The sequence below is a fragment of the Silurus aristotelis genome (genome assembly GCF_946808225.1).
Source record: "Silurus aristotelis genome assembly, chromosome: 9".
NCBI lineage: Eukaryota > Metazoa > Chordata > Actinopteri > Siluriformes > Siluridae > Silurus > Silurus aristotelis.
The window spans coordinates 2,286,037-2,304,463 of NC_139582.1; the positions used below are offsets into that span (position 1 = coordinate 2,286,037).

The window sequence follows — 18,427 nt, forward strand, 5'->3', positions numbered from 1 at the left end:
GAAAATTCTTTATTTTTTTAAGATTTGGAAAATTGATAGCGTACTTTTTATATCTGTTCTTTCAGGAGATGCTGTGGTCGATACACCAATGTAGTGCAGACTACTAGATTTGCTGGTTCCAAATAACCCCAATGAAATGGACTGTCAAGGTTCTAATTATCCAGGCCGTGACCAGCATTATACTCATTTATTTCTATTTTAATTTTTTCAGTTTGTGTAATTACATGTGTAATTTAAATGACCAAAATGGAAAAGTCTATTGCCTGCACTTACTTCCTAGTAGGAAGTGTTGCCATTGTTATAGGAAAACTGCAAGGATGTGTGACGATTGTGTGCACCTGCAGATGGAAATGAGTGGTGTTATAAATCACACTCTCTCCTTCACATTCCACTTTCATAAAAACACCTGATCATTTATGCAATTAACTAATCAGCCAATCATGTGGCAGCAGAACCGGTTTAAATGTTAAGTTCATTTCATGCGATCACATCCCACTATATAGTTTACAATTGTTTATGGGAACAGTTTTGGGGAAAAAGCACATATGGCTGGAAATATTAGTTGTCCCAATACTTTTGTCATTATAGTGCAGGGTTTGCAAACCTATTTCCGACCTGTCGAGAAATTAACTGCATGAACTTCAGCAGTTTGAGCTACAGGAGCTCGTCTGTTTGACATGGACCAGCCTTCGCTTCACACGTGCATCAATGAGCTTCGTCTGCCGGTGACCCTGTCGCCGGTTCACCACTGTTCCTTCCTTGGTGCACTTTTGATAGACACTGACCACTGCAGACCAGGAACATCCCACAAGAGCTGCTGTTTTGGAGATGTTCTGATCCAGTCGTCTAGACAGGCTTCAGGTCTGAAGAAATATTTGACTGCTCCATCACCTTCAGCTTTCTCAGCAAGGCAGTTGTTGTTATCTTGGTGGTGTGCTTGTGGTTGTTTTCATGTTGGTAAACTGTCGTTCGTGCAGTTTCTGAAGGTAGGCATCATGTTCTGCTTCAGAGTGTCAAAGTGCATGTTGGACTCCATATTCCCCTCAATGAACCGCAGCTTCCCAGTACCAGCAGCACTCATGCAGCCCCATACCATGATGCTACCACCACCATGCTTGACTGTAGGCAAATCACAATTTTCTTGGTTCTCCTCACCAGGGCGTCGCCACACATGCTGGACACCACCTAACTTGGTCTCATCAGAGCACAGGACATGGTTAAAGTAATTCATGCTCTTAGGGACAGGTTGTCTCCCACAATGTGTTTTAAAGGCTTTCTCATTAGCCAGCTTTAGAAGAGACTTTCTTCTGGGACGACGGCCTGCAAACTGACTTGTTGCAGTGTACGGTCTGAGCACTGACCTTCTGCAACCTCTAAAGCAATGCTGGCAGCACTCACGCCTTTGTTTTTGGAAGCAGCTTCTGCACCTGATCCTCAACTTCTTTGATGGACCCTTGCGAGTCCTGTACAGAGTGAAACCCTTCTTGGAAAAACCTCTGTATGACCCAGACCCACTGTACTGTAACTTAGTTTTAGGGCGATACCAATTTTCATCTCGCCCCTGCATCTTTGTGGAGAGCAACAATTCTAATCAAATCCTCAGTGTCTTTCCCATGAGGTGCTGTGTTGAACATCCAGTGTTCAGTATAAGCGAATTGAACTCAAAGCACAAGATTTTATCTACTCTAATATAAAATACACAAATTTGTATGATCCTGTCAAGCAGACAAAAACATGAACATGATTAATAGGACGTGTGGTTTTTGCATAGTTAGGGTGTACTCACTTTTGTAGAAACCATGCTGACAAAAATGGCCGTATATTAAGTTATTTTCAGAGGACCGTAAATCTGTACCACTATACCAGATGCACATTGACCACCTTAAACTGTACAATAATTAATACATGCGTATCTATAAACATTTCTTCCCCAGAACAAACTGGCAAAGCCGGTAGCAGCTCTTCCACGGGCGTGGGACCGAATCACGACCCCATGGTTGGGGATCTCTAAAACAGTGTATATAAATAAATATCAGTATCGATTGTGGGATTGATTTATTACTGTAAACAGTTTGATATTAAGTAAAACTCTGTCATGTGTGTCGTCACATACTTTCTCACAATGGCATGTTTTCATGTTCCTCAGCCTTTCTACATGTATGTAAATTTGCATTGTTGCATTCCTGTTTACCACAAACGCAGTCTGTAACTCGTCTTATAAAACACCCTGAGATTGCTCATAGGAGGAAAACAACAACAACAAATAAAACAAGCATTTGCAAACTTCAGGCGGCATCTTTTTTTTTTTTTTTTCTATTTTTGATTTTGATTTTATTTTTTAAAGCATGACCTACATTTGTACCCCGGGACGAACACATGCTGACTTTTATAGCCAAACTCAAACCTGGCACAGCAAATGACAGGCAATTGTAAGAGAAAGTGTGAGGAAAGGAGGGCAGATGACGTTCAGGTGGTGTTTATGTGGCTTTCTTTCGGTATTTGGAAACTCTTGAGGGCTTTCTCAGAAGTCGTGTGGTCTTGAAATTGTAGCGCTCGTGCGTCACTCGATGCTTTCACTTCGTTCTAAAGTTATTCGTGTGTGTTAGCCGGATGTATTCACTGAGCACATATCCTGTATGCACAAAAGTGTTAGGACACCTGGCTTTTTCATGTGGTTCTTCACACAAACTATTACGTACACAATTGTATAGGATGTCTTTGCATGTGGTAGCATGACATTTTTCTCCTCTGTTGAACTTGGAGACCCAAACCTGTTCCAGCCTGACAATGCACCCGTGCACAAAGCCAGCTCCGTGCAGACATGCTTCACATGGGTTGGGGTGTAGATCTCCTGCTATAGAGCTCTGACCATTATTACCTCTTAAATGACCACAAGCACACCCCAAATTCGAGTGGAATTTCCCCCAGAAGAGTGTGGTGTCTTTTTATTGTAAGGATATGACTAAAGGAATAATATTTTGTGTGTCTCAGGTGCACTGGATGAAGATGTGGTGGTGATCGAAGCTACCCCCGCACCCCCGGTTCCGGCGAGCGAGGAGATCAACGTCACTTCCACCGACAGCGAGGTTGAAATTGTAGGAGATGCCTACAGGTGAGATTGTCTAGAGCGAAATGCGCCTTTTAACATGTTGCTGATTGTGTCTGGCCCCAGTGTGGAACTCTGAGTGGTGTGTGTGTGTGTGAGGATGAACATCTGGGCCCTGAAATGAAGCTGACAGGCTCCACTTTTGTGTAGGCATTCATGGTTCTCCCAGCTGTTGCCTTGGACTACAAGGTCAGGCTCAGTCAGAGCTAATGTATTTCCTCCCTTCACTTCCCAGGTCTCTCTCTTTCTCTTTCTCTCTCCAGCATTAAAGATCGAACAAAGTCTGTGTCTTTTTGACAGACTAGTTTCAGTTTCAGAGAATCCCAAGGTCATACTCGCTCTCCCTGAGGCTCTCCATGAAAAAGGCCTTTGACAAAAGGTTTCATCAACATAAAATCAGACTTTTCAAAGCCGTGAACTCGTTTATACCCACGCTTATTGGTGAATTATTTTAAGCTATTCCCCCTCCCCAATAACAGTTGAGTCACGTCCTTACTAAGATAACATTTTGCCGTATCTGCAGCCCTGTATCTCAAACCGTGATGCAGCCATGATTATATCACAACCTGAGAAAAATCTTACAGCATGCAAATACACAGATGTTTGTTTGTTTTTTTTATGACTTTTTACATTGATTTATTTGTTAGAATAATTTTTATAAAATGTGCATTATGGAGGAATGTACTGTACATGTAGGGGCGTGGCCTCTGTAGCCCTGCAGTAAGTGTACTGTGTGCATGTGATTGATGAATCTGGTTGCTTGAACCAAAATTATCCTGTAAAATAAAAAAAATTAAAAAAGATTTTCACTACATTTAAGTTTCCTGTTATAGGCTCCTTTGCCCAACCTCTTGTACTTAGTAACCCAGAGCCATAAAAACAGCCAGGGATTGTTCAGAACTAGGTCATGTTGGCCTCAGTTGTCATTTATGCAACTTCAACAACGACACATACTTTTTTTTACTCTGGTTTAAAAAAACAAATGGTTCAAGCTAAAAGAACTTTGTAACGTTGAAACTTTTGCGGCAAATAAAACAAGCATCGGATGTTAATATTCACTTCTTTGAAAATTTGCAGAACAAACAGATTGTATACAATACAGGAGTTTTATATAAAGCTGTTGGGTTTGCTGGCGGTGCAAAAATGGTAAATGTGACCTGGTTTATTGGCGCGCCGATTCATTTATTGGTGCTATTATCATGTTTTATTGCTACTTTCTAAATCCCACCAGATACTCTTTTCTTTAAAATAGGACCAATGAGAGAACCAATGCTAGTATTTTATGTGGTCTGTTACCTAACCTACTCATTATGCATACAGACTACTGTGTAATACCTCAGTGTAATCTGCATTGTGCAAAAGCGTCACCACCTGAGCTTTAAAATGAGAAAAGGCTAGTCTCATAGACTGGTTATTCATTTTAAAACATTTGCCTTTTCGAAAAAAAATCTTTATTTTTTTTTTTGGCCAAATATGCACTATAGGGATAAACGTATTGGGATAACTCTCTTTTTATGACTTCAAGTCATATGTGGTTCTTCCTCAAACTTACCCCAAGGTCGGAGGCACACATTTGTGTAGGATGTCTTTGAATGCAGTGGTTCTCTTGATCTTGGAGACTCAAACCTGTTCTAGCTTGACCAGTGCTTTACATGTGTTGGAGTGGAAGCTCTTGAGCGGCCTGCTAGAGAGCTCTGAACTCAACCAGTTTAAACACTTTTGGGGTGAATTGGAACTGTGCCCCAGGCTTCCTCACCTCACCTATATCAGTAGATTTGTTCTGCAGTGACTTAAATTATTATTTGCATGGATTGACATTCTAAGATGATGATGTGTTGGCACTCTCTTGTTATGGTCCATATGAATTCGGAACGAAGCCAGAATGTTGAACCGAGCCACTGATTGTTGATCAGTTATCTTGCATCCGGGTTCTTCCCACAATCCAACTCAAAATAAAAATAAAATTATAATAATAAATAAACGAGGCGTATTTCAAATCTATACAGTGTTATGCATTTTGGAAAAAAATGCAATTTAATTCTAGTGATTTTTAAGTCTAGATTAGTATGGGGGGAGGTGTAAACACTGAGTATTAAAAAATAGTTTTGGTTTCCATACTATTACCATATTCGGGTTTCTAAAATATAAAATTTAAGTTTTTAAATATTAAATTCGTAAAGCAAAAGCTACAGGTCTACACTAATCCGGGTACATTTCTAAAAAACCCTTCGTGTCCACACTTTCGTTTTCATTTCCGCCTGCCGTTTATTTACTTTCCGGCTCTTTGAAACATCAGGGCTATGGCTAAAAATGTCACCGTTTTCACGCACAGTCCGCATTGCGATGCAAAAACAGCGTTTTTAAATTAGTCTAGAATGTTTTCAAAAAAACTGTTTTCTTTGACTCATAATGCCGTCTCAGTGTGGACAAAACAGAGAGAAAAATAATGTGTTCAAATCAAAGTGTATTAGTGTGGACATGGCCAAAAGCCATTTTTCATGGACTTGCTGTAGGATTGAAGGTTTACAGTTAAAATGATTAACATTACACTGGTTTAGAATTGCAGTTTTAATAAAATTAACATGGTTTGGTTTGGGATCGATTTGTATGAACTACAGACGCTACAGCCTTCCGAAACTTATCTGGTAATATAGTTGCATACATCAGAGATTCTGACTCAGACATTAGAGGTTTAACGTAAGGCATGTTATAGTTTGAACTTCAAAGAATGAATTAGTTCAGATGTTTAATATTGTTTTAAAAAAAATTAGTTTGCATATTTAAGCCTGGAAAGGTGGAATTTTGGAATCAATGTGTAGGAACCTTGTATTTAGCATTTTCAAAACGAACAGGTGAACAAGATGTACACAGGCCCGTATCACAGTCCAAATGTGCGTCAGGTTTGTTGCAGTTTTAGTCCAATCAGCAGTGAGTAATAGTGAGCATGGTCAAAGATGTAAAAAATACACCCTCGGCACGGCATTAAACTGAGATCTGTACAATTGAGAGAACTTTACCAAGATTTTGGCTTTTGAAGATTCATGTGGTGTGGATTTTATTTATTTATTACACTTAAGGTAAAATAAATATTATAACAGTGTTAACATGCTCATCTGAACCTTCAAATTCTTCTTCTTCACCTTCAACCAAGTACATGTTCTTATATTGTGCTCCACAGACCATCACATCCAGATCAGTGTTTCAACACTGTTCCAGATTTGTTCCCCATTTGCTGTTGTAATATTTTCTTCTCGTTTGGTACCAGATTTCAGGGCTTGGCCTTGCGGTGTTCATTTAGGTCCATGGGTATAAGTGAGATCAGACATTTATATGGAGGAGGCTCCAGGTTATCCTGAAGGTGCACTTTGAGGTTAAGGAGGGTAGAACTTTGCGCAGGACATTTAAACGCCTTGTTTGTTTTTTTTGTTTTGGTTTGTTTCATACCATGTCTTCATGGAGCTCGAGCACACGAACATCATCTTGCTGGCTGGTGTTTTTTTCGGTCGCCTCGATCCTTTATCTTATGTTTTGAATCACGTGACCGTCTTCGCGTAGGTGAGTCTCGTAGCGCGTGTGGTGGAGAAACCATTCTCTCGTTGCCTCTTGTATACGGAGCTTCTGAATTGTGAACAGAGGAGAGAAAGAATAGAAACCGCGGTGCCCTTTTGTGTACATTGTGTGTTCTGTTCCACCCTAATTTTAGACTTTTAAAAGAAACAAAAATAATTTTTCTACATGCCTATATCACAAGACCAACAAGTGAACAAGTGCACAAGTGCACCCGTGCTCGAGCAGCACATACCCCGATCCTGCATCGCTGCCAGTTCCACCACTCAGCAGCCCTGATGAGCCTCTGGCTTGTTTACTGTGTTCCCCTCCCCCTCTGTAGCACATCTCTCTCTCGTTCTCTCTCCCCTCTCTCTCTCGTTCTCTCTCCCCTCTCTCTCTCGCATTCTTTCGATATCATCGGCTCTATCTCTCCTGTTTTCGTAAAGGTCAGGAAACCTATTATTCTTGATAACATGGTAGGCAGCACCACCGTGCTGGTGCACTTCTGTAGACTCATGTTCTTATGGGGGAGGGAGAAAGTGTGTGTGTGTGTGTGTGTGTGTGTGTGTGTGCGTGTGCGCGCGCGGCAGACGATAGGACCACTGGGGTTAGGTAGTGGATCTGAATGCCAATCTGCCTCATCTCTCAACTGAGGAATGTAGGAAAGCAGTTAGAGGCAAAGAGAGGGGGAGGTGTGTGTGTGTGTGTGTGTGTGTGTGTGAGAGAGAGAGAGAGAGAGAGAGAGCGCGCATGCGCACATGAACAAGAGTGATTAATGGCTGATGGTCTTTGCAGCTCTGAAGAAGTGAGAGACCTGTGACCAAGGGCAGAAAAAGTGTGTATGTGTGGCAGCTTGCACACTTGTGCATGTTTTACATATGCTTGTTAATTACAATGTAAGACTCCAATATAGGTTTATAACATGGATCGATTACATAGATAGCACAGTCCTTATGTGCATAAAAATAAAATAGTGTCAAAAATAAATTTAACTGAGTAAATATGCAGTACCTTAATATTTTAACGGATCAAAGTCTTTATACAGATTGTGGTTGGAAATAAATAAATACGAGGTAGAAGTCTGTGATTATTTGATTGTGATCTATATGATTATTTAAGATCTGCATGGTTTTTAAGCTCATGTACAGCTTTACTGTTCTTGCAGTGTGTGTGTGTGTGTGTGTGTGTGTGTGTGTGTGTGTGTGTGTGTGTGTTTGTGTTTAATGGAGAATGCCAGTCAGCATGGTCACCCTGACTAGGGCCAAAGCCTCTCTGTGGCATGCAGATGCCAGGCTGCATTTAGCAGCGCTAGGTTTCCAACGCCCCAACAGCACGGACGGATATCACTCTTAAAACACTCTTACATGCTTAAAGCCGGATGTTTAGGATGCAACACATTCCTCTCTTTCACTTTGTATACACTTTCACCAAGTGACGAGGTCTCGCTCTTTTCATGTCACCATGTTTCCCTGCACTTTATACACAAAAGTTTACCAAAAGATTGTTGATTTTTATATATATATATATATAAAATGTGTGTGTGTGTATGTGCACATTCCATATTTATACCTTCCCTCTTCTGCAAATGTGTGGTCAGGTAAAGTGGTGTAAGGTGTATGTAAAGTCAGGTACTGATGTGCCAATTCATTGTTCAGTAAAGGTGAGGTGAGGTGTACGGTTCTGTGATTCGGATATCGACGCATACATTTGTAGCTTGGTTTGCTCCAATATGTTCCAGTTCTCGTTTCTATCCTATTTCTCACTGCTTGTCTCAGTATGCCGCTTTTCTCAGTTCTTTCCCACACCCACATACTCGTAATTTTTCTCTTTCTTTTGCTCCTCCTTTTTTTGCCCTTTTGTGCTCTGTGGCTGTTTTACCGTGTTCTTATAAAAGGCATTTCCGGGAACAGTGATTTCTGAGTGAGAGAGAAAGAGAAGAGACAGAGAGGCCTTATTTATTCTTTCTGGTTGCCCTGACTTGCCTGAGAATGCAGAGAATGGCAGCCATTTTCTGTGTTTGACCAGGTGGGAAGGGGCAAGGGTGGGCAGAGGTGGGCGGTTGAAGGTGTTAAGGGGTCAAGATGTTCAGTTTACTGGGCAAAGAGAGGTTACTGCGTGTTTCAGAAAGTTGTGTCGCAGCGTTTACATTTACACATAGTGGCCTTAAGGACATTTTGGTGAGAACCTCATGCATGTTTTGGACCTAGTGCATTTTATCATGCTGTGATTAATTTTCTTGGGGGTTCCAAAGTTCCGGGTTGCTTATTTTTCACTACAAGTGAGGAACGGCATGTCGCTTAAGATGGCAGTACGTCGCAGTTAACGTGAACATTCACTTTCGATAATGAACATTTTAAATGATATTCAGTATATGGATAAATGTTTTTGGACACCTGATCGTATGTGCTTTTCGAACATTCCATTTCCAAACAACATTTATATCATTCACATGTCACGTTTTCCCTTCAGTGCCGTGAAGTCCTTGTTTAATGTGTCATAAGCAGGTCCCTCTGAGCTGGACCACCGTTTGTATGGGAGCTTGGTGCTCAAGGACAAAGTAATTTGCTCCAGAATTATGACTTTTCCAAATCATAAACTTCTCCCGTTTCTTCGGGAAGCCCCTTAATCAACTCCAGCTGGAGCAGGGATATAGATGTGTATAACATTCTGCTTCAGCAAACCTACTGAACCTCATTAAGAATTCGAGGAATTGTTTTTGAGAACGAACACTGACCCATCTCTGAGTATAACATAAGAAATTCAGAAAGGAAATATATATAACCTTGTAGTGGTTAAGTAGTAATTGTGATCTTTAAAAAAAAAATAATAATAATTCATAAACAATCAATAGAAGGCATCAGGATGGTGTTCTTGCCACACAGGCACCTAAAAACCTTACCCCCAGTGCCTCTGTTTACAGTTTTCCCTCTCACCAAGGCCTCAGAAGACCAAAGTGGTAAACAGGTATTTACAAAATAATCCCTGGCCTTCTTGGGTAATTAGAAACCCCTCCCTGGAGGTGATGCCCCCTCTTTCTGGGATCTTAGCAACGCTGCTTAAACAAATAACTAGTCTTACTTTTTATATTATATGGACAAAGGTTTGTGTACACCTGAACATAACATCCCATTCCATATTTAGCCCTTATAATAACCTTCATTCTACTGGGAAAATGTTCCACTGGGTCCATTAGCTACTTGGGTGTTTAGTAAAGTCAGGCACTCAGTGTTCCAGTTCATCCCATAAAGCTCTAGTAGATCTTCCACTCCAAACCATATCTTCATGGACCTAGCTTTGTGAACAGAGGTTCGAGTCTTCTAGTTCAAGTGAAGGGAGAATTTGATATTACAGCATCCAAGGACGTCGTATACATTGGTGCGCCTCTGACTTCCTGGTAACACTTGGTGGAAGAACCACATATAACTGGAAAAGTGTCCATGTGTCCAAATACTTTTGTACATGCAAAAATGTCGCGCTCCTCCTTTCGATTTCATGCCCCTCCCGCGTCTGTTGATTTCCATATTATGAATTATTCAGCGTTTTTGAAGAAGGCCGTCTTCCTTATTACAGAATGCTACAGAAGAGGGAGGTTCCGCTTGAAGCCATCAGGGGTTTTTTTTGATCCGCTTTCAGAAATAACTTAATGATTTAACTACGTTTCTTTGCTCGAGTTAAATTTTAGTGTTTAATTTGCTTCTGTATCAGTCTGTGTATGCTGTGTAAAGATCTTGCACTAGATTCAGAAGCCTGTTTGCTTTTTTACATATCACGTGCATGCACACACCGCCGGTCTCATGGCGCCTCCCCGAGGCCCCGTGCACTTGTTGGTAATCATTTTGTTTTGATGTATTAATGATGCAATCTGAGGTTACAGGCCTAAGGTGGGGGGGCTGTGAGGCAGGGAGGTTTGCGAGTCTCCAGATAGGGCACACAAAGCCCCCCGAAGCCCTTCCTGAGTTACACCTCTGTCCTCTGCTTCCCACGGCGCCCTGCTTTGCGGCAACCGGTGCTCCTGGGCCATTCCTATGGATTTGGTCCCTGTTCGTTGTCTACCCAGTTTCCACAGTCTCTACAGAATAGATCCCAATTAAGTGGGAATTTTGGACATTTGCCACGATAATGCCTCGTTATTTGAGTTGATGTTTTGTTTTTTTTCCCCTTTCTGGAATTTAATTCTATTGAATGCTGGTCACCTGGCTGTGCAAAATCAAAACCCTGGCTACTGTATCATCTCTACTGACTTTGAAATCTGATTACTACAGCAAGGTCTGGGTGTATTTTATTTATATTAGTGTTGACCATTAATGGATTCTACCAATACCGATAGGTAGGTTGGATCGTCCTTCTCAATAACCGATTAATCAACCGATGTTTTTATATGGATACTGGACAAAAAACAAACACTCCATGTGAAGTAGTACTTTATTACAAACATAAAAAAATAAGCATTTACTGAATTATTAAATTATGTGCTAAATGGACTGAATATTAATATTTTAATTAGTAAACGAATAATAAATGATCAATAATAAATATAGCACTTATTAGGTTCTTTTTTACACCTTGTTAATTTTTGTTCCCATTGTGAGTGTTGTCTTTTTTTGTTTGTTTGTTTGTTTGTTTTTTTAACTTGGTCTTCTGTGTAAAAGTTGTCCTTTTCCAAAAATAAGAGTAGTAAACAGTACTTTTCACTGACAATTAGATCCCAGAATTATCAAAAGTTATAAATGTGCAATTCAGACTCATCACGATGCACATTATATGATACTTCATGCAAAACCGGGATCGAGTGTCGTCAATGGACTTTTATTTTATTTTATGAACAATCATGCGTCTATAATTGTGGATGCCTAACCAAAAGAACATTTATTTAACCAGAATTCAGTTCAATCGGCATTTGCATTAATGACCTCTAAAATTAAGTTGTTGGGGTTTTTTTTATCGATATTGCATATTTGAGAATCAATACAGTATCGCCAAACTAAATATTGTGATACATGTATCGATATTAATACACCCCTATCCACAAGGGCATTAGGGACCTGGGATGCAGTCAGCGTTTCCAATTCATTGTTCAGTAGGGCTAAAATCTGAGCTCTATAGCAGGAGATCTTTTACTCTAACCCATGTTTCTTCATAGAGCCTCATAAAGGCCAAAAGTCTTGCTAAGACATCCAGAAATCATATACACTTTTGTGCCTCCAACTTTGTGGTAACAGTTTGGAGAAGAACGACATGTTACTGGGAAAGTCAGGTGTCTCAATACTTTTGTCCCCATAGCGCATCAACAGGCTTTTAGACTTTTGAAAATGATCGCGAACTTCTCCGTTTAATCACTCAGATGTTTGGTCATTGATTAATATGATGTTTGCTCTGTTTGTTTGTGTACACAAGGCCGCGGTCAGTGGGGGGTCATGGCAGAATGCACTGGGGGCCGAGTTGCTCTCAGAGTCGGGCTCAGGATGGCAGAGGGCGCCATCGTCTCGCAACAGTCATCAGACAGAGTGCCAGCGAGGTAGTGGACCTGACCGTGGACGAGGACGGTAAGATCATATAAAATACTTAAAGCAGGCTGACATTTAGGGAAATAATTGAAGCCAACTTTTCATCAACGTTTAAACAGAGGATGATTTCTATCAAATGCTGTGAAAAATATATAGTGGATGAGTGTTGGATCATTTAGTATACTGCAAAAGTGCACAAGCAGTGATTCCGTGTGTGTGTGTGTGGAATGAGAAATGAGTTTGGCAAATTAAATGGTTTTATGCCTGTTTCTGCACTGTAAACTAATTACAAGTGAGTATTATTAATAAAGATGGATCCATACCCTTAGATAAAGTATAAATAGTATCGTCGGCGCATCCAAACTTTTCGCCAATGTCGTAATTGTGCGGGTTTCTAATTTTCTTTCACGGGCAGCATAATGAAGTCTGTCCATTCTGCAAGCTGCCTGTGCTCTGTAAACCAGAATGAGCCATGCTTTTAAAACCAATTAAGCTGCCACTCTGGATAAAGGTGGTTTTGTGTGTGGGAGTGTGTGCGCGCGCGCATGTCTGTACTTATTCAGCCATATGATCTTAAGGTTTAAAAAAAAAAAAAAAAAAAAAGCTAATTTACAGTCACTCAGATTTGATTGCAAGTGGAAGAGGTGTGTGTGTGTTTAGTGGGGTGGAAGGGGTGAAAGCAGGCAGATGTGATGGAAGAAACATAGCGCTTCGAGATAGGGCTGCATTTGCATATCTTTCGAGGAGGAGAAATTAATTTGTGAATAAGAAAAGCAGATGGAATGCTCACTGTGGAATGTTAATCAGCAGCGATCCTCCTGGGGTCCCTGGCCACCGAAGCAATTCCAACACACACACACAAGCACACACACACGCACAGTTTCATACCCAAATTAGCAATTTAAAGACAGGCATCTGGTTTGGAACATATCCACACATTATTCTTATTTTGTGTGTGTGTTTGGGTATCTCCTCAGATCTTTCAGTCGTGCCAACCACTTCAGACAGTGTGCACGTGCAGCCTGCCAGCTCCTCCACTTCCTCAGCTTCCTCCCTCCTTGCCTCTACCTCAGAGCCCTCCCAGGATGCCCCAGGCCCCTCCTCCACTAGCTGCCCTGCTGTGGCCCCCGACAGCACGATGGAGGTCCACGGTGTGGCTCCAGGGCCCAGCAACATCACCACTTCTTCAGAAGGTGTTTAGGAGCCTATAATCATCTACAATAATATCGTATATGTTGCATTTAACAACGTTGAAGTATCGCAAATACCAGACAAAACACACCTACATATTGCACGCATACATCATGTAATAAAGTCTAGTAGGTTTCATATAGTTAATCAATATCACTCGAAAAAGTAAAAAAATAAATAAATCAGTAGCATTGCAAAATGTGAAATTGATTTTATACAATAGTTCAATAAACAAGAGGTTACTTACGTGTGGACACCACATCACCTGTTTTTGCTCGATTTCACAAACAAAAATTTTGTTCCTGAATCAATCAGCCGTTTAAATGATTCGGTTCAATCGCAGTGACTCACTTTATAACAGCAACAATAACACACTTAGTAAAATATCGTTATTGATCAAACTGGTCTGTTACTGATGATGGTTTACATCTCAACACATTCACATTTAATTTGACTGGTGATTCCGGTAAAGGGGCGTGGCTTATATGATTGACAGTCGCACCAGCTATTCAACTTTCACTGACTTGCCTAATTTTTAATACTAATAACAATTTGTTCTTTTTTTGTGTTAGAAGACACCAGAAGAGGTTCATCTGCTGAGAGTGGCAGCGTCGCGATGCCCAGGCTGCCATCGTGTTGCCCTCAACACTCCCCCTGCAGCGGTCCCTCTTCAGGGCATCTCTCCCTGAATCACTCTCACTCAGGGTGCATGCAGGCTGGCCAGGCGCAGCAACACGGCCCCCCACAGCCCGGATCTCAGTACTCGCACAGCCACTCGCATCACTTCCACCATCACCACCATCACCACGCAGGCACCGTGCCACCGCCTTTGCCTTTTCCTGAGCCCAGCTGCCCCCTCGACCGACCTGGTGCCATGCCCGTACCCTGCGCAGGGGTCAGTGCCGGGCCCCAGTACCACGACCAGGTACAGCGGCTCCTTTTCTAAACTCGTAAAAACTGGCGCATGGATCAGAAAACGTCGTTTTATTAATATGACAGAAAATCCTTAAAGTCAGGTCACAAATTTTTATCATTAGGAGAAAATTCCACAAAATGTTCATAAATCCAGTGTCCATTTAACATATTTTACTAGACTATAATACGTCGGTATTAAGTGATATATTAAATAAATCGTTAATTCAATTGTATACATGTAATTTTAGTTTTATACTGGTAGAGCTAAACCATAGACGCTGGCATGGCATAAAAAAAAAAAAAAGTTCACAACAAGGTTGGCGAAGCTGTCCCAGTTTCACCTGCCGCTTTTTTCTTCTCCTCTTTTGCTTTTGAAAACGAATCAAACATTCTATTAAAGGTTCATTTTCATTCGAGTGAAAACCGTCGAAGTGGCATTTTGTTTTTCCACACCGGAAGACCAGCTGAGCTCTAAATAATTTACATGGAACTAATTGTCTCAGCTCCTCTGTTGTATAATAATAAAAAAGAAAATCCATTGCCTGAACCAGTTTCGATGTAAAATGAAGACATTTGCATGGTCCCAATTATATTTTTTTTCGTAATAAAAGCATCACTGTGGCCCACGGGTCAATTCAGAGTGTTTTTTAATCCTTTAGGAGTTGTGTGTTTGTGATCCTTTTTTTACAACACAATATTAAATAATGCAAGCAGAGATTTAGGATATTATGTATTTAGAGAAAGAAAAAAAAAAGGTGCCTGCGAAGCACAGTGACGCGTTTGATGATTGGGCCTAAAGCTACTACTCAGATATGCACAGACGTGTGACGGCCGGGTGAAGCGAACTCATGTTTTATACATCAAAGCAGTAAACAGGATTAGATACAGGCCTCCTCATGGAGCGTCCATCATTATCAGCTTATTGTTTTATTGTTTTTGTTTATTTTATTTCCACACTTCAGGCTGATTGTGTTCCTTGCTGCATTTTTACATTTGTTTTTCTTTCCTTGTTGTTCCCAGCAGACCCTACCAGTAGATCTAAGTAGCAGTGCTGTACGTACAGGTGGCTCGAGCAGTAGCAGTTTCAGCAGCACCTCCGCCTTCGACCCGTGCTGTCCAGGCAATACCTCTCGGCCTCCTGCTTTCGTTTCCCAGGCCACCCCGGGTCCGAGTCAGCCTAGCGTGGTGGACACTTTCAGCCCGGCCATGGTGGCCCAACCTCAGCCCCAGTCCCAGCTTTCATCCTGCAGGCACTACATGCATTCCCCATGTAAGCACAAGTCTTCATTTTGTGTTTTTTTTTCTGTGGGAGCTGGACCAGAATAGCCGAAATTTGCGCTCGTACCCCGACTCGAGTGCTGCCGGTAATTAGGCAAAGCACCTGGTGTTTAATGTGTTAATTGCTGCAGGTAGTACGTGGCCAGCAGTCAGATTTAATTGCTGCTTTTCCTTGGGAACAGAGGCGGGGTAGAATGTGAATGAGTGCTCGGCCTCCCCTGGTGGGCCTGCGTTTAGAGGGATAATAGCTGCGAATTTCACCACCTGCCTTTTCATGTATCTCTCTTCCACATTCCTTTCTCTCTTTTTCTTCCACATGATCCTCTCGATCAGTCAGATACATTTCTGCTTTCATCTCTACAGCCGGCAGCAGTTATTTCTTTTCTTCGATTCAGTACATAAGTCACGGTTCGGTACAGTTAGAGGGAGAAAAGCGAAACAAAATTGCTTGGTTTTTTTTTTTGTTTTTTTTTATAATATACAAAATATTTAATCATATTTTTGAAAAAATAAACTCGAATAAATCAAATTACTGCAATACACTTTATTATATTGAGTAGATTGTGTAATTGATTAAATAAGCACAAACTACTTGATTTAAATAAAAGTAAATAAATAGACAAGTTTAAATAGTTATACTACAAATTTTATTTCCTGGACGGAGCAAGTCGCCACAGTGACACTGCGCTAACTCTATTTTCTTTTTCATGCCAGTGGTATGAAGGCGGAGACTAAACTAACTTGCGGTCCACCCTTAATGCGTTTGTGAGGAACTCTGATTGTAACTGTTTCACAAGTAAAAAAAAGATTGCATTCAGCACACATGTGCACCCAACCGAAAGCCCTGTACTGAAACGGTTTGGTACGAATACGTGTATCATTACACCCCTAATATATATAAAATTATATACAAATATATTTGTTATTACCGAAAAAGAACATAATTTGGTTCAATCTATTTCCCAAGCCGCTACCATCTTTTTTTTTTTTTTTTTTTAATTAATCCAGATGATGTTCTAAATTGAAAGTGTCATGTTACGAATGCTACCTTTTGTGTGTTTTACAGACGGTTCTCTGGCGCGTTCTTTACACCACCAGTCTTCTTCGTCATGTCCCCACTCACACAGTAACCCCCCTCCCCCACCCCAGCCCCCTCCTCAAAGCGACTACGTCATTCCCCACCCCGTGCTCCCCTACCACACGTCAATACCCTCTCACGGCCCGGGCCACACTGTGCCTACTGCCCCTGCCCCCTCTCTACCACCCCACCACCTTCCAGGCTCTGCTGCCCCTCTGCCACAGCACCTGGCCCCAGAGCACCAGGCTCTCCAGCACCACCTGCCCGTGCTGGGCCCCAATGCCGTGCAGAGGCTCCATCAGCACGAGATGCTTCAGAGGATGGAGGTTCAGAGGCGGAGAATGATGCAGCACCCAACGTGAGTGACACCTGGGTTTTTATTTGGCGCCAGACCTTCTATGAATGAAGTATCTGATCAGCGCCTACTGAGCAGTGTTTTTCTGTTTTCCTTTTATCATGTATTACTGTAAAGATTAATTCATTCCCCATTCGTTTCATGGAACAGATGTTTCCATTTCCAGCTGCCTCTTAATCCCAACACCAAGAAGCGTGCGTGACTGTTTCCTGTTCTTGCTTTTTTCTTTTAAATCCGTGTGTGTGTGTGTGACTGTGTGTAACTGGTGTGCGGTGTGTTTAAATCGTAAATTTCGTTCAATTTACATACACCAACTATATTAAGGGGAATAAAAGTGAATCTAAACATAAGACGTGTCTCGAAAGAAACACAAAAAATTGGCAGAGGGTTGCCATTCCCTCTAGGTGTCCTCTCGGTAATATGACATCTTTTTTTAGGGGACGTATCGTACCGCGTTTATTTCAAAACCTTTAAAAAGAGACTTTTGACCTTTTTGTTCTTTGTCTACAGCCGAGCACATGAAAGACCTCCCCCTCATCCTCACAGAATGCACCCCAATTACGGTCACGGGCACCATATCCACGTCCCCCAGACCATGTCGTCGCACCCACGTCAGACTGACCAGAGAACTACGTGGTGAGACGTTTGCCCTACTTGCTTTCCAATATAAGAATTTAGGGGTTAAATAAATTCTTATGTCTATTTCTGATATCTGTGCGTATTAGGGAGCTGGGTATCGAAGCTGGTGTGACCGTAGCACCATACCCTTCTGGGCATTTGCATGCTCATCTGCCCCACTACCATCCCCCACCCAGATTGCACCATTTCCCTATCCCTCTGATGGTGAGTACTCCTTTTGTTCAGCCATCATTATAAACATTAACACGCATGTAATGAAGTACTGGTGAAACCACACACACACACACACACACACCGCCCACCCCTACAACATAGATAGGTAATAACGTTATCAATTGTATTTATTTAATTTTTTCACCTTTCTGTCTCCTTTAGCACCCTAGCATGTCTGAGGTCACCTATCCTCACATTCGCTACATCTCATCTAGAATGACATTTGGCCGAACCTACGAGGTAAGAGCAAGGGTTCGAGTTCAAATGATAAATACTAACAAAATAGCAAACAGACTACATGGACAAAAGTTTTTGGACACCTGAGCATAAGATTTAATTTGGAGATTTCTACTGATTTAAGCTACAAGTGTGTTAAAGTCAGGAACTGATGTATTTGAGGTGATCTGAGGAGGCCTAGAGTGCAGTCAGCTTTCCAAGTCATTGTTCAAGAGCTCTACAGCTGGAGATCTTCCACTCCAACCAATGTATCTTCATTTAACTAGATTTGTGCACAAGGTCATTGGAACAGCTTTGGGTCTCCTAGTTCAAGTGAAGGAAAAATGTCATGCTCCTACATTCAAGAAGATCCTGGAGCACAA

At 41.5% G+C, this 18,427-nt stretch overlaps 1 protein-coding gene across 4 annotated transcripts in view; it reads left to right on the forward strand.

Moving 5' to 3' along the window:
• Positions 1 to 18,427, forward strand: part of rnf111 (ring finger protein 111) — a 38,071-nt gene that overhangs the window by 15,554 nt on the left and 4,090 nt on the right. The window contains exons 3-11 of one of the 4 annotated variants that reach the window (XM_083549896.1): positions 2,992 to 3,112; positions 12,050 to 12,198; positions 13,137 to 13,352; positions 13,923 to 14,275; positions 15,286 to 15,535; positions 16,610 to 16,979; positions 17,487 to 17,612; positions 17,702 to 17,819; positions 17,991 to 18,068. In XM_083549896.1, coding sequence (XP_083406022.1) covers positions 2,992 to 3,112; positions 12,050 to 12,198; positions 13,137 to 13,352; positions 13,923 to 14,275; positions 15,286 to 15,535; positions 16,610 to 16,979; positions 17,487 to 17,612; positions 17,702 to 17,819; positions 17,991 to 18,068 — 1,781 coding nt within the window. The remainder of the gene's footprint in view (positions 1 to 2,991; positions 3,113 to 12,049; positions 12,199 to 13,136; positions 13,353 to 13,922; positions 14,276 to 15,285; positions 15,536 to 16,609; positions 16,980 to 17,486; positions 17,613 to 17,701; positions 17,820 to 17,990; positions 18,069 to 18,427) is intronic. The other 3 variants (XM_083549897.1, XM_083549898.1, XM_083549899.1) reach the window with 3 other exon arrangements.